The 16454-nt window shown below is 46.3% G+C and overlaps 1 protein-coding gene across 1 annotated transcript; it reads right to left on the bottom strand.

The window, feature by feature from the left end:
- Window positions 1–14703: 14703 nt before the first annotated feature.
- Window positions 14704–16454, bottom strand: LOC120066607 (beta-crystallin A3-like). Its single transcript, XM_039018031.1, has 4 exons — window positions 16288–16454; window positions 15890–16031; window positions 15405–15547; window positions 14704–14851 (listed from the first exon to the last, which is right to left on the bottom strand). Exons 1-4 carry the CDS (start codon window positions 16452–16454, stop codon window positions 14704–14706), a joined length of 600 nt encoding a protein of 199 aa, XP_038873959.1.

Raw genomic sequence — 16454 nt, 5'->3', positions numbered from 1 at the left:
GCAATGTCTTGGCTGTGTGCTTATGGTAGTTGTCCTGTAGGAAGGTGAACCTTCACCCCAGTCTGAGGTCCTGAGGGTTCTGGAGCAGGTTTTCATTAAGGATCTCTCAGTACTTTGTTCCGTTAATCTTTTCCTCACACTTGACTAGTATCCCAGTCCCTGCCGCTGAAAAACATGCCCACAGCATGATGCTGCCACCATCATTATTTTCCGTACGGATGGTGGCAGGTTTCCTCCAGACGTGGCACTTGGCATTCATGCCAAAGTGTTCAATCTTGGTTTCATCAGACCAGAAAATCTTGTTTCTCATGGTGTGAGAGTCTTTAGGTGCCTTTTGGCAAACTCCATGTGGGCTGTCATGTGCCTTTTACTTAGGAGTGGCTTCTGTCTGGCCATAAAGGCCTGATTGGTGAAGTGCTGCAGAGATGGTTGTCCTTCTGGAAGGTTCTCCCATCTCCACAGAGGGGCTCTGGAGCTCTATCTGAGTGACCATCGGGTTCTTGGTCAGCTCCCTGACCAGGCCCTTCTCCCCCGGTTGCTCAGTTTGGATGGACGGCCAGCTCAAGGAAGAGTCTTGGTAGTTCCAATGTGTTGTTGGGGACCATCAATGCTGCCGAAATGTTTTGGTACACTTCCCTAGATCTGTGCCTCAACACAATCCTGTCTTAGGGCTCAACGGAAAATTCCTTAGACCTCATGGCTTGGATTTTGCTCTGACATGCATTGTCAACTGTGGGACCTTATATAGACAGGTGTGTGCCTTTCCAAATCCTGTCCAATCAATTGAATTTACCACAGGTGGACTCCAATCAAGTTGTAGAATATTTTTTATTCTTCTCCCTTTTCTCTCCAATTTCGATCTTGTCTCATCGCTGCAACTCCCCAACGGGCAGGGGAGAGGCAAAGGTCGAGTCATGCATCCTCCGAAACATGACCCGCCAAACTGCGCTTCTGATCACCCGCCCAGCTGCACCAATGTGTCAGAGGAAACACCATTCAAATGATAGACACAATGTAAGTAACCTAATTTATGTCCCTCTTACTGCCCTGAATGCCTCTGTTGAACCTACAGCTATTGTATGCAGTAATCATATGCCTATGAACCAGAATTATACTGTTAAAACTGAGGTGGTCTGCCCTAGCAGGAAGTCCACTGTGTGCAGCTCACCCTGCACAAATAAAAATAACCCGAGCATGTTTACTTCTGACAATCTTCCCAGTAAAGCAAGAAAAACAATCAAGCATCCCAGAAAAGTGTTAGAAATAGCCCACATTAACATATGTAGCTTAAGAAACAAGGTTCATGAAATCAATAATTTGCTAGTAACAGATGACATTCATATTCTGACCATCTCTGAAACTCACTTAGATAATACATTTGATGGTACAGTGGTAGCAATATATGGTTATAAGATCTACAGAAAAGATAGAAATGCCATACGGGGGCGGTGCTGTGGTCTATATTCAGAGCCACATTCCTGTAAAGCTTAGAGAGGATCTCATGTTAAATACTGTTGAAGTAATATGGCTATAGGTTCATCTGCCTCACCTAAAGCCCATTCTGGTGGGAAGCTGCTATAGATCACCAGGTGCTAACAGTCAGTATCTGGATAACATGTGTGAAATGCCTGATAATCTATGTGATATCAATAGAGACGTATAATTTCTGGGTGATTTAAATATTGACTGGCTTTCATCAGGCTGCCCACTCAAAAAAGAAAAAGCTTCAAACTGTAATTAGTGCCTCCAACCTGGTTCAGGTTATCAGTCAACCTACCAGGGTATTTACAAACAGCACATAAATGAAATCATCAACATGTATTGATCATATCTTTACTAATACTGCAGAAATTAGTTTGAAAGTGTCACGATCGTCTATAGGAGAGAGAGATGACCAAGGCGCAGCGTGTGCAAAATACATCTTCTTTTATTAGAAGAGAGGAAAAACACGAAAACGAACACTATACACAAAACAAACCAAAACAACCGTGAAGCTAATGACGTAAGTGCAGGGACAAGCAACAAACGTTCAACATAGACAATTACCCACAAAAAAGCTAAAGCCTATGGTTGCCTTAAATATGGCTCCCAATCAGAGACAACAATAACCAGCTGTCTCTAATTGAGACCCAATTCAGGCAACCATAGACTTTCCTAGACACCTACACTGAACACTAAACCATCTCCTCTACTAAACCCCCTAAACCATACAACACCCTAGACAATACAAAAAACACACAAACTTCCCCATGTCACACCCTGACCTAACTAAAATAATAATGAAAACAAAGATAACTAAGGCCAGGGTGTGACATAACCCCCCCCTTAAGGTGCGAACTCCGGGCGCACCAGCATAAAGTCTAGGGGAGGGTCTGGGTGGGCGTCTGTCCACGGTGGCGGCTCTGGCACTGGTCGTGGTCCCCACCCCACCATAGTCACTACCCGCTTTCTTAACCCCACTGGAATAAGGGGCAGCACCGGACTAAGTGGCAGCACCGGACTAAGGGGCAGCACCGGACTAAGGGGCAGCACCGGACTAAGGGGCAGCACCGGGATAAGGGGCAGCTCCGGGATAAGGGGCAGCACCAGGATAAGGGGCAGCACCAGGATAAGGGGCAGCACCAGGATAAGGGGCAGCTCCGGACTGAGGGACGGCAGCTCCGGACTGAGGGACGGATCCTGGCTGGATGACGGCTCTGGCGGATCCTGGCTGGACGGCTCTGGCGGATCCTGGCTGGACGGCTCATGGCTGGCTGACGGCTCTGGCTGCTCATGGCTGGCTGACGGATCTGGCTGCTCATGGCTGGCTGACGGATCTGGCTGCTCATGGCTGGCTGACGGATCTGGCTGCTCATGGCTGGCTGACGGATCTGGCTGCTCATGGCTGGCTGGCGACTCTGGCTGCTCATGGCTGGCTGGCGACTCTGGCTGCTCATGGCTGGCTGGCGACTCTGGCTGCTCATGGCTGGCTGGCGACTCTGGCTGCTCATGGCTGGCTGGCGACTCTGGCTGCTCATGGCTGGCTGGCGACTCTGGCTGCTCATGGCTGGCTGGCGACTCTGGCTGCTCATGGCTGGCTGACGGATCTGGCTGCTCATGGCTGGCTGACGGATCTGGCTGCTCATGGCTGGCTGACGACTCTGGCTGCTCATGGCTGGCTGACGGATCTGGCTGCTCATGGCTGGCTGACGGATCTGGCTGCTCATGGCTGGCTGACGGATCTGGCTGCTCATGGCTGGCTGACGGATCTGGCTGCTCATGGCTGGCTGACGGATCTGGCTGCTCATGGCTGGCTGACGGATCTGGACGCTCATGGCTGGCTGACGGATCTGGACGCTCATGGCTGGCTGGCGGCTCTGGCAGATCCTGTCTGGTTGGCGGCTCTGGCAGATCCTGTCTGGTTGGCGGCTCTGGCAGATCCTGTCTGGTTGGCGGCTCTGGCAGATCCTGACTGACGAATGGCTCTAGCGGCTCCTGACTGACTAACGGCTCTGACGGCTCGGGACAGACGGGCGGCTCTAATGGCTCTGGACAGACGGATGGCTCAGACGGCGCTGGGGAGACGGATGGCTCAGATGGCGCTGGGCAGACGGATGGCTCTGGCCGGATGAGGCGCACTGTAGGCCTGGTGCGTGGTGCCGGAACTGGAGGCACCGGGCTAAGGACACGCACCTTCAGGCTAGTGCGGGGAGAAGGAACAGGGCATACTGGACCCTGGGAGCGCACATTAGGCCTAGTGCGTGGTGCCGGAACTGGTGGTACCGGACTGGGGACACGCATCTCAGGGCTAGTGCGGGGAGCAGCAACAGGACGCACAGGACTCTGGGGACACACAGGAGGCTTGGTGCGTGGTTTAGGCACTGGTGGTAAAGGGCTGGAGACACGCACCATAGGGCTAGTGCGTGGAGGAGGCACTGGTGTTACTGGGTTGGGGCGGGGAGGTGGTGCCGGAAATACCGGACCGTGCAGGCGTACTGGCTCCCTTGAGCACTGAGCCTGCCCAACCTTACCTGGTTGTATGCTCCCCGTCGCCCGACCAGTGCGGGGAGGTGGAATAACCCGCACCGGGCTATGTAGGCGAACCGGGGACACCATGCGTAAGGCTGGTGCCATGTAAGCCGGCCCGAGGAGACGCACTGGTGACCAGATGCGTTGGGCCGGCTTCATGACATCCGGCTCAACGCTCAATCTAGCCCGGCCGATACGTGGAGCTGGAATGTACCGAACCGGGCTATGCACGCGTACAGGAGACACCATGCGCTCTACTGCGTAACACGGTGTCTGCCCGTACTCTCGCTCTCCACGGTAAGTACAGGGAGTAGGCGCAGGTCTCCTACCTGACTTCGCCACACTCCCTTTAAGGCCCCCCCCAAGAAATTTTTGGGTTGTACTCACGGGCTTCCAGCCTTGCTTCCGTGCTGCCTCCTCATATCGCCTCCTCTCGGCTTTAGCTGCCTCCAGCTCTTCACGAGGGAGGCGATATTCTCCCGGTTGTGCCCAAGGTCCCTTACCATCCAGTATCTCCTCCCATGTCCATGAATCCTGTGTAGGTGGGTCCTGTTGCCGCTTGACACGCCGCTTGGTCCTGGATTGGTGGGTAATTCTGTCACGATCGTCTATAGGAGAGAGAGATGACCAAGGCGCAGCGTGTGCAAAATACATCTTCTTTTATTAGAAGAGAGGAAAAACACGAAAACGAACACTATACACAAAACAAACCAAAACAACCGTGAAGCTAATGACGTAAGTGCAGGGACAAGCAACAAACGTTCAACATAGACAATTACCCACAAAAAAGCTAAAGCCTATGGTTGCCTTAAATATGGCTCCCAATCAGAGACAACAATAACCAGCTGTCTCTAATTGAGACCCAATTCAGGCAACCATAGACTTTCCTAGACACCTACACTGAACACTAAACCATCTCCTCTACTAAACCCCCTAAACCATACAACACCCTAGACAATACAAAAAACACACAAACTTCCCCATGTCACACCCTGACCTAACTAAAATATTAATGAAAACAAAGATAACTAAGGCCATGGTGTGACAGAAAGCAGTATCCAAATCCATTGGATGTAGTGATCACAATATAGTAGCCATATCTAGGAAAGCCAGTATAGTACGTAAGAGGTCATACAAAAAGTTTTGTAGTGATTCCTATGTTTTTGGTCCGTGGTGTGTAATGACGAGCAACCAGATGCCGCACTTGACACATTTATGAAATTGCCTATCCCAGTTACTACTTTGCATTCACCCATTAAGAAAATGACGGAAAAACTGTTAAATCCCCGTGGATTGATGAGGAATTGAAAAATTGTATGGTTGAGAGGGATGAGGCAAAAGAGATGGCAAATAGGTCTGGCTGTACAACCGATTGGAAAATGTACTACAAATTGAGAAATCGTGACAAAACTGAATAAAAAGAAGAAACTACACTTTGAAACAAAGATAAATGACATAGAGGATGATAGTAAAACTCTTTGGAGCACCTTAAATGAAAAAGGCAAACTCAGCTCCATCATAAATCAGCTGGCTCATTCATCACAAAACCCACTGATATTGCCAACTATTTTAATGATTTTTTCATTAGCCAGATTAGCAAACTTAGGCATGACATGCCAGAAACAAACGCTGACACTACCCATCCAAGTATATCGGACCAAATTATGAAAGACAAGCATTGTAATTTTGAATTCCGTAAAGTAAGTGTGGAAGAGGAAAAAAATTATTGTTGTCTATCAACAATGACAAGCCACCAGGGTCTAACAACTTGGATGGAAAATTACTGAGGATAATAGCAGACGATATTGCCACTGCTATTTGCCATATCTTAAATTTAAGGCTACTTTCTAGTGTGCCCTCAGGCCTGGATGGAAGCAAAAGTTATTCCCCTACCTAAGAATAGTAAAGCCCCCTTTACTGGCTCAAATAGCCGACCAATCAGACTGTTACCAACCCTTAGTAAACTTCTGCTAACTTCACCTAGACTATAACTTCAACTAAACTACGACTTCAACTAGACTATAACTTCAACTAGACTACGACTTCAACTAGACTATAACTTCAACTAGACTACAACTTCTACTAGACTATGACTTCTACTAGACTATAACTTCAACTAGACTGTAACTTCAACTAGACTACAACTTCTACTAGACTATGACTTCTACTAGACTATGACTTCAACTAGACTACAACTTCAACTAGACGATAACTTCAACTAGACTATAACTTCAACTAGACTACAACTTCAACTAGACTATAACTTCAACTAGACTATAACTTCAACTAGACTACAACTTCAACTAGACTATAACTTCAACTAGACTATAACTTCAACTAGACTATAACTTCAACTAGACTATAACTTCAACTAGACTATAACTTCAACTAGACTATAACTTCAACTAGACTATAACTTCAACTAGACTATAACTTCAACTAGACTACAACTTCAACTAGACTATAACTTCAACGAGACTATAACTTCAACTAGACTGTAACTTCAACTAGACTATAACTTCAACTAGACTATAACTTCAACTAGACTATAACTTCAACTAGACGATAACTTCAACTAGACTACAACTTCAGCTAGACTATAACTTCAACTAGACGATAACTTCAACTAGACGATAACTTCAACTAGACTATAACTTCAACTAGACTACAACTTCAACTAGACGATAACTTCAACTAGACTATAACTTCAACTAGACTACAACTTCAACTAGACTATAACTTCAACTAGACTATAACTTCAACTAGACTGTAACTTCAACTAGACTATAACTTCAACTAGACTATAACTTCAACTAGACTATAACTTCAACTAGACGATAACTTCAACTAGACTACAACTTCAGCTAGACTATAACTTCAACTAGACGATAACTTCAACTAGACGATAACTTCAACTAGACTATAACTTCAACTAGACTATAACTTCAACTAGAGTATAACTTCAACTAGACGATAACTTCAACTAGACTACAACTTCAACTCAATCAAATAGGTTTTTTGACTGTTGTAGCTTCTCTATGACCAGAAATGTCCAATAAAAGTGTGAATTTGGCACACAATTGTCTATCTAGTCTGTCTGTGTGGCTACGAGTCAATCCAGAATTGACCTCTAATCCAGAATTTACAGTACTGTATATCACTTGTGGTCCAAGAGAGCTGCGGCGTGTGGAGGTCTTTGTCCCAACCCAACACTAATACACCTGATTTAAATGATCAACTAATTCATCAAGACCTTGATTAGCTGAATATCATGTGTTAGTGCTGGGCTAGGGCAGAACCCTGTTCATACTGCAACCAGGGTTAGGGCACTGTCTTAAATCAGTGTGGCTAACTGAGCGACGAGTGTCGCTTAGTAGTGTCACCACCTCAATTCCATTTAATTCAGTCAATTCAGGAAATAAACAAAAATGACAACTCCAATAAAAAAAAATCTCAGTGCTTGTATATGAGAAAAAAAATGGAATTTCAGTTTACTTCCTGAATTGTCTGAATAGAAATGCAATTGATCTCAACCTTGACTGCAACCCTCCAGAACCAGGAGTTCAGAACAGTCGAGTTACTAATCTGACACAGTGTTGTCTTACCAGGGTATCAACGCTGAAGAGTCTTTCTTCTTGTCTCTCTCTCCTCTGAGGCTGAGGTCCAGCTTTTAGCTTTTATAATAACTATTCCAGTCAGTCACCTCATCAGTCAGACAGTCAGTCAGTCAGTCAGTCATCCCTGCATGCGTTACAGTCCTGAAAATTCATTACGACATTGACCAGGGCAGTTTAAATATAGCCAGGTTGCATTCTGGTCCGCAGGGTGAAGGGGGTCTCTCTCTGGAGCAGTGGTGTCAGGTTACACCGTGAGACAGACAGAAGGAAACCACTGCACATATTTCATTAGTGTTTCAAGGCGTTATAGATTCAACATGGGTGTCATGTTAATCAGTTCAGTGTGTCTGTAATGATAAGTGTCAGTGTGTCTGACTGTCTCCCCATGGTAGAAACTGTCATGGGTGAGGCAGGCAGGCTTTTGTGGGTTGGACAGAGTTGCTTGCCATATTGCTTACACCCATCCAGTTGTTTTCAGCTCCACAAGGGGCCATCAAGGCTTGTCTGAGGGGTAGGGCTATACTATACTAAGACTGGGAGGCAGGAGTTGATACCCAACTGGGGCAATCATAGCTTTACTTTCATGCAAGTTGTTTTGTAAACAACCACTGGAGGACACTGTGTTGTACATGGAGTCTTCCTCACATGGACTTAGTTGAACATCACATCTTTGTATCCCATTGGGCAGTGCCATTGAGGCCATCTCCATTTTGAAGAAGTCAATTTTCTTATTATACTACTTGAGTTGGTAACACACTTAATTAAAGGGTGCATACTGCCACCTGGAGTGTGTTGTTTGAACAGGTATGAAGCCAAGGTTGCCGATTTACTTTCACCTGCAGTTATGGAATATTTGCTCACAAGTATAATTCCTTGGCAGATCCCTCCTGATGACCTGGATGTAATTGTGTGATCCTTCCTAAAACCATGGGAAGTCCCACCCAGTTGACTACTTTAAAATGGTGGAAGTCATCAATGGTAATGTCCATGCAACATACGGTTATTTCCAGGCAGTGTTTGTATTTGTATGTATTAGGGATCCCCATTAGCTGCTGGGGTTCAAACACATTAAGTCACTTAATATATTACATATGAAACAACATATAAAACAGTACATCATATAACATTATTACACCACTACAAAACAAAATGTATAATTCCACCATACACCAATATTACACTGTACGTGTGTATATATTAGTGTTTGTGTGCCTGTCTCTTCACAGTCCTCGCTGTTTCATAGGTGTATTTTTATCCGTTTTCTTAATTGGATTCCACTACTTGCATCAGTTCCATGGAGTCATGGCTCTATGTAGTACTGTCCGCCTCCCATAGTCTGTTTTGGACATGGGGATTGTGAAGAGACCTCTGGTGGCATGTCTTGTGGAGTATGCATGGGTGTCCAAGCTGTGTGCCAGTACATTAAGCAGACAGCTCAATGCATTCAGCTTGCCAACACTTCTTACAAAAAACAAGTAGTGATGAAGTCAATCTCTCCTCCACTTTGAGCCAGGAGAGATTGACATGCCTATCACTAATGTTAGCTCTCTGTGTACATTTAAGGGCCAGCCGTGCTGCCCTGTTCTGAGCCAATTGTAATTTCCCTAAGTCCCTCTTTGTGGCACCTGACCACATGACTGAACAGTAGTCCGGGTGTGACAAAACGAGGGCCTGTAGGACCTGGCTTAGGTTTAGGGTTTAGCGAATGATTTGTCCCAAATACAATGGTTTTAGTTTTTGAAATATTTAGGATTAACTTATTCCTTGCCACCCATTCTGAAACTAACAGCAGCTCTTTGTTAAGTGTTAAGTCGCTCTAGTAGCTGAAGTGTAGAGTGTTAAGTCATCCGCATACATAGACACACTGGCTTTACTCAAAGTGGCATGCCGTTAGTAAAGATTTAAAAAAGTAAGGGGCCTAAACAGCCGCCCTGGGGAATTCGTGACTCTACCTGGATTATGTTGGAGAGGCTTCCATTAAAGAACACCCTCTGTGTTCTGTTAGACATGAAACTCTTCATCCACAATATAGCAGGGGGTGTAAAGCCATAACACATTTTTCCAGCAGCAGACTATGATCTATAATGTCAAAAGCCGCACTGAAGTGTAACAAAAAAGTCCCCACAATATTTTTATAAATTTCTGTCAGCCAATCATCAGTCATTTGTGTAAGTGCTGTGCTTGTTGAATGTCCTTCTCTATAAGCATGCTGAAAGTTTGTCAATTTGTTTACTGTAAAATAGCATTGTATCTGGCCAAACACAATTTTTCCAAAAGTTTGCTATGGGTTGGTAACAGGCTGATTGGTTGGCTATTTGAGCCAGTAAAGGGGGCTTTACTATTCTTAGGTAGCGGAATTATTTTTGCTTCCCTCCAGACCAGAGGGCACACTTTCTAGTAGCCTTAAATTAGCGATATGGCAAATAGGAGTGGCAATATCGTCCTCTATTATCCTCAGTAATTTTCAATTCAAGTTATCAGACCACGGTGGCTTGTCTTTGTTGATAGACCTCTTCACCTCTTCCACACTCACTTTACGGAATTGCACCTTCTTCACCACACTGTCCGTGTGCGTGGACCATTTCAGTTTGTCGGTGAAATGTCCACCGAGGAACTTAAAACGTTCCACCTTCTCCACTGCTGTCCCGTCGATGTGGATAGGGGGGTGCACCATTTGCTGTTTGAATTTGGGATTGATTGATTGAATATGTCCGTAATCACACCAGCCAGCTGGTCTGCACATGCTCTGAGGAAGCGACTAGGGATGCCGTCTTGGCCGGCAGCCTTGTGAGGGTTAACCCGTTAATTTTTTTCTCTCACAATGGCCATGGAGATGGAGAGCCCACAGTCTTTGGTCGCGGGTCGCGTCGGTGGCACTGTATTGTCCTCAAAGCGCGCAAAGAAGTTGTTTAATTTGTCTGGGAGCGAGACGTCGGTGTCCGCGTGGCTGGTTTTCTTTTTGTAATCTGTGATTGTCTGTAGACCCTGCCATATACGTCTCGTGTTTGAGCCGTTGAATTGCGATTACACTTTGTCTCTATACTGATGTTTTGCTTGTTTGATTGCCGTACGGAGGGAATAACTACACTGTTTGTATTGGGCCATGTATCCAGTTGCCTTGCCATGATTAAATGCGGTGGTAGGTGCTTTTAGTTTTCCGCTAATATTTCATCAATCCACAGTTTCTGGTTAGGGAAGGTTTTAATAGTCACAGTGGGTACAACTGCTCCTATACATTTCCTTATAAACTCACTCACCGATTCAGCGTATACGTCAATGTTATTCTCTGAGGCTACCAGGAACAAATCCGAGTCCACGTGACCCAGTCCACGTGATCGAAGAAATCTTGAAACGTGGAATCCGATTGGTCAGACCAGAGTTGGATAGACCTAAGCACAGGGGCTTCCTGTTTTAGTTTCTACTTATAGGAGGGGAGCAACAAGATGGAATCATAGTCAGATTTGCCAAAAGGAGGGTGGGGGAGAGCCTTGTATGCATCGTGGAAGTTAGAGTAGCAATGGTCGAGTGTGTTACTCGCTCATGCACTGCAATCGATATGCTGATAGAATTTAGGTAGCCTTGTTCTCAAATTAGCTTTGTTAATTTAGCTTTGTTACCACTCTCCAGGTTGCTGAGGCATTGTTCCAGCAGGTATTCTGGCACTATGGCCTTCCGGATGACATTGTCTCCGACCGTGGCATGCAAATCACCTCACGGGTATGGAAAGCCTTCATGGAGAAGCTGGGGGTCACGGTCAGTCTCACTTCCGGGTACCAGCCTCAGTCTAACGGGCAGGTGGAGAGGATGAACCAGGATCTGCGGAGGTTCCTGAGGAGTCACTGCCAGGACCGGCAGGGGGAGTGGGCCCGATTCCTTCCCTGGGCGGAGTAAGCTCAGAATTCATTCCGTCACTCCTCCACCGGGCTGACTCCCTTCTAGTGTGTTTTGGGTTATCAGCCAGCCCTGGCTCCGTGGACCCTGAGCCAGACCGAAGATCCTGCGGTGGTTGAGTGGTTCAGGCGCACAGAAGAGGTTTGGAACAAGGCCCACGTGAGGCTCCAGTACGCTGTCTGCTGCCAGAAGGAGCAGGTGGATCGCCAACGCAATGAGGCTCCTGTGTTCCAGCCTGGTGATCGCGTCTGGCTCTCTTCCAGGAACCTCCAACTCTGCCTATCCTGTAAGAAGCTGAGCCCCCAGTTTGTGGGGGCCCAGCTAGGTAACATAGAGTACAGCTCCCCACCAACTACCGGATCTCACCCTCTTTTCATGTTTCCATCCTCAGGCCGGTGGTTCCTGGTCCCCTGGCTGAAGCCGTCCCACACGATGCCCTGCCTATGCTGTCAGATCCCTCTTGGACTCCCGATGTTGTGGGGTCGGTTCCTGTACCTGGTGGACTTGGAGGGGTACGGTCCAGAGTAGCGGTGTTGGGTTCTGGTGGACTACATTCTAGATCCCAAAATCATCTGAGATTTCCACCTTCACAGTCCACCTTCCACCTTCGCCGTCTTCGGCCCCGGGGCCGTCGTCCTGGCCAGCGTTGTCCTGCAGCTGGAGCCACGCGTAGGGGCTGGGTGGGTGGGGGGCTACTATCCCGCTCTGGCGCTCAATGTCGCCAGTTTACTAACCACCGGTCCTGGCAACCCATCATGAGGCACATCTGGACTTCATCACTACTCTGATTATTCCCCCTTTATCTAACACTCCCTAGCATCACTCTTCAGGCAGTATTGTTTATGTGTTCATATCCAGGCGCTTTCTTGTTATCATAAAACTCACTACCTCCTTCCTGACTCCCAGCGTCATCGTTACACATAGTGGTAATTAGAAAGAAATTCTGTATCACCAACTCGAAAACCAATAGCTTTGTGAAACATAGCCTTCATCTCTAAAGCCAAAAAACTTTGGTCAGATTTCCAACAAAGTTGAATAAGTGGCTTTTGATTCAGATTCACCAACCGAACATCCACTTCGTAAAACAGTTTGCTCACTCTTTTGATCGAGGAGTTTTCCCCGATTTCTCTTAACCTTTGTACAATGTATGGTTCTTCCTTGAGATCACACACAATTTTTTCAGTTGCCCCTTGGACAGTGGTGGAAAACCAAAAGCTTTCAGAACCCTGGCCAAGGCGTGCTTCAGTCTTGTTGTAAAAAGTTATTGTGCGATCTCCTCAAAGTACTGTAGCGCTCAAAATAATAAGCTTCTAGTTTGAACAAGCAAGAATGTCCTCGCTGGCTAGGATGGCCACCTTACACCCTATGCATGATTTCTTTAGCTCGATCGCAATGATATGTTCCAGAATAAGAGCCAACGTTGCCTTGATAATCTTTACAAAGGGGGTGGTGAGACAACTGTCCACATTGTTTTGTAGGTATGTTAGATTCAGAGGTCCTATTTCTGAAGCAATCTGATCGAGCCAGTGGTAGTTCATTTGCAGAAAAGAATCGAGAGTTGCATGTTTTTGGTAAAGGTATGAGTCAGGATAGCCGGTCTCTGCGTTGTCATCCAAGGCCTCACAACACCAGTCACTAGATCCACGGTCTTGGAGGTCACAATGTGGATCATCTTGAGACATACTCCTCAGTTGCTGTCAGCAACTCGTGTCGATTGGTTGTCTTCCCTCTTTCTAACCTGTTGTTCTGGTAGATAGATGCAGGGGCATAGCACGTCAGTGCTACCACCCACAGTCACACTCTAATTGATCTTCAACACCCGACGGGATTAACTCTGATCTGACAGCCTCACACTGTTTCAACCCTTCAATACATTTCTATTCTATTAGGAATATCTTTTGACTGAGACACACAAAACGCATTCTGGAAAACACTCCGTTCACTTGAGGTAAAATCTACCTTGTGTCTCACAAAATTCCTTGCCTTGATTTCATTGAGTAAAATGTAAGCATAGGTTGTGAAGGCATGAAAACACCACCAATACGACCATCTGAACATTTCCACTCATGCCCCAACGTGTCTGGATGTAGTTGAAGAGTTTGTGTCAAACTAGGCATTGGTTTCTTGGGCGCTGACACAGTCATTGCGTCTTCGTTATCCGGATGGACCCTCTTGGTGGCCTTAGTAGACTAGACCCCTTGATAGATTTCTCAGGTGTTTTAATCTACATGGTGGGTACTTGACCAAGCTCCATGGCTGTTTGACTGGGTATATCTTCTTTCACTCAGACATGTCTGAACAAATAACCCTACGTTTTGTGACATATATATAGCCAAAGTGGATTAAAAAAAGAAAAAGATCAGAGCATGTTCGGATCAAAGTAATCATATCATGGCGACCCCACAGTTATAACATTTTATAACCAAATTGTATTACCTCCTGCCACGCCCCCTTCATAAATCCTTCCGCTCCACCCCTTTCAACCAAGACACAGTATGCAGTACAATATTCCCAAGCCAAGCCTCATCTGTATCCCCCCTCTCCCCAATATTTGAGGTGTGTGTGTGTGTGTGTGTGTGTGTGTGTGTGTGTGTGTGTATGTGCGTGCGAGGGAGGGAGGGAGGGAGGGAGGGAGGGAGGGAGGGAGGGAGGGAGGGAGGGAGGGACGAACACAGTGTGAGTTACATGCCAGTCATTGTCTTGTTTCTCGCTTTCTTTTGCTCCATCTCTTTATTCATCAATCTCATACAATGTTTACCATGACAACCACAGTGACAGGCAGTAGTGATGAAGGTGAAGAAAAAGAAGCTGATGATGACGTGGGATGAAGAAGAGCAAAAGGTCCTGAGGTGTTTTCGTGGTTCTGTGACCAGCCTCTGGGAGGAGTCACGGATTGTATTCTTCCATGTTACCGTTTCTCTCAGTTCTGTTATTCCCTCTATCTGTCTTTCTTTCTTTCAATTTGGTCTTTGTTTTTTGTCTGTTTGTTTTTTTGTGCCATGAACATGTAACGTCGCCAGTAAGCACCTGAGGCCCGGCCCACAATCCTGCCAGGACTAGCCTGATTAGTGGAACTGGGAGGGGCAAGGGAGAGGTGTAGGAGAGGGGAGAGAAGAGTGGGAAGAGGAGTAGGAAGTAGAACAAGAGGAAGAAGAAGGAGAGGAGGAGGGATGAAAGTGGTTCCTGCTCAGTGCTGAATCCTCCTGATGGACTGGATCTGAGGGGTCTGGGCGTGGGAGCCAAACTCACGGTAACACTTGTACTCTCCTCCGTGGCAGTCACACTCCATGATGTACTGGTGGCCACGGTAGCCGGGGAACTGGTAGCACACGAAGCTACAGGGAGAGAAGAGAGCAAGGCCAATCAGATACACTGTTACTGTGAGGTGAGTCACAGTGGGCCAATGGAAATGAGGGTGAGGATCAACTTGGCAATAGGACAGCGTAGTGCAGGCAATATAAGTGCAAAAATCACTGCAGTAGTATAGTGTTAGAGTAGCAGCTTCAGCTTTGCAAAGATAGAGTAGAGGTTGGTCTTTGTGGTAGTGTTGTTGTTGTTGTTGTGGTAGAAGTATAAGTACCAGTTATTATTAGTAGTAGAGATTGATCTGTGCTATAAATGTACAGTAGTAGTAGCACGAGTTGTAGAAGCAGTCATTATTAGCAGTAGATATTGATCTGTGCTATAAATGTACAGTAGTAGTAGCACGAGTTGTAGAAGCAGTCATTATTAGCAGTAGATATTGGTCCGTGTCGGTAGTGTACAACTAGTGGTAGTACAAGTAGTAGTAGAGTAGTAGCAGTCGGCGGCAATTGTGTACAGAAGTAGCAGTGGTAGTATATTTAGTGTGAAGTGGCAGTGTCCCTGTTATGGCATTAGTATACTTACGCTCCGCTCTGGATGTGCATGGATCCAACCTCGTTGTTGAACCAGCCCATGGCCTGCAGGGAGGGGTAGTCATCACGCATCTCAAACTGGCGACCAATCATGTTCTCCTTCTCATAGATGGTTATGCGGGACTCCTTGTGGCTCTGATAGAGATGGAGAGAGGGAGATAGATAGAGAAAGGAGGGATGGTGAGAGCGATGCGCGATAGAGAGATGATGGGATGAAAAGAGAGAGACATTTTAACACACCGTTTACATTCTTACAGTATTTCATATATTGTTGTTGATAATTGAATATATCATAAGGTTATACAATGTTATGCAAGGCAAATATAATCTGGTAACATTGGCATGGTAATATGATGGGATGTTATGTTCATTATGTAATAAAGTAAAGATATTGCAGGGTGATTTCATGTATTGTAGATACTGTTGGTAATTTTGCCATGATAATGTGATGATCTGTGATAATGTGGAGTGACTCACAGCGGAGCAGATGGGTCTGAAGGAGATCATCCTCTCGATGCGGTAGGAGTTGCTGCCGCTGTAGGCCTCGAAACGGGGGTAGTCTCCCTTCTCCAGGACAAACTGCTGACCACTGAAACTGGAGTGCTCATAACCCACCCAACTAGCGGGAGGGAGAGAAAGGGAGTTGGAAAGAGGGAGATAGTGATGGAGGGAGATGGAATGAGAGAGAGGGCGATGTCGGGAGACAAAGGAAGGTAAGGGAGAGGGAGGTAAAAGAGAAAAGAAAGGGAGATAGTGAGATTGAAATCAAGGAAGGAAAGACAGTGATGGATGGAGAGAGAATTGAAAGAAGAGATGAATAAGGAGAGAGAGTGATTAGTTAGTGGCCAATGTAAAAAAGTTTTTGGACTACTTACGCTCCACACTCAACCTTCAGGGAGCGGATGTTCTCCATGCCACACTCCATGATGTTCTGGCAGCAGGCGGTGAACTCCACACGCTTCCCCTGGAAGTACTCCTGGTCGTACACAGTGATCTTCCATGGGCCCATGGGCATGGGGTTCACAGGTTTGGTCAGAGCCAT

This window comes from Salvelinus namaycush, chromosome 21 (genome assembly GCF_016432855.1).
Source record: "Salvelinus namaycush isolate Seneca chromosome 21, SaNama_1.0, whole genome shotgun sequence".
Classification (NCBI taxonomy): Eukaryota; Metazoa; Chordata; class Actinopteri; order Salmoniformes; family Salmonidae; genus Salvelinus; species Salvelinus namaycush.
The sequence above is the reverse complement of the archived record's forward strand: the minus strand, read 5'-3'. Positions and strand labels throughout refer to the sequence as shown.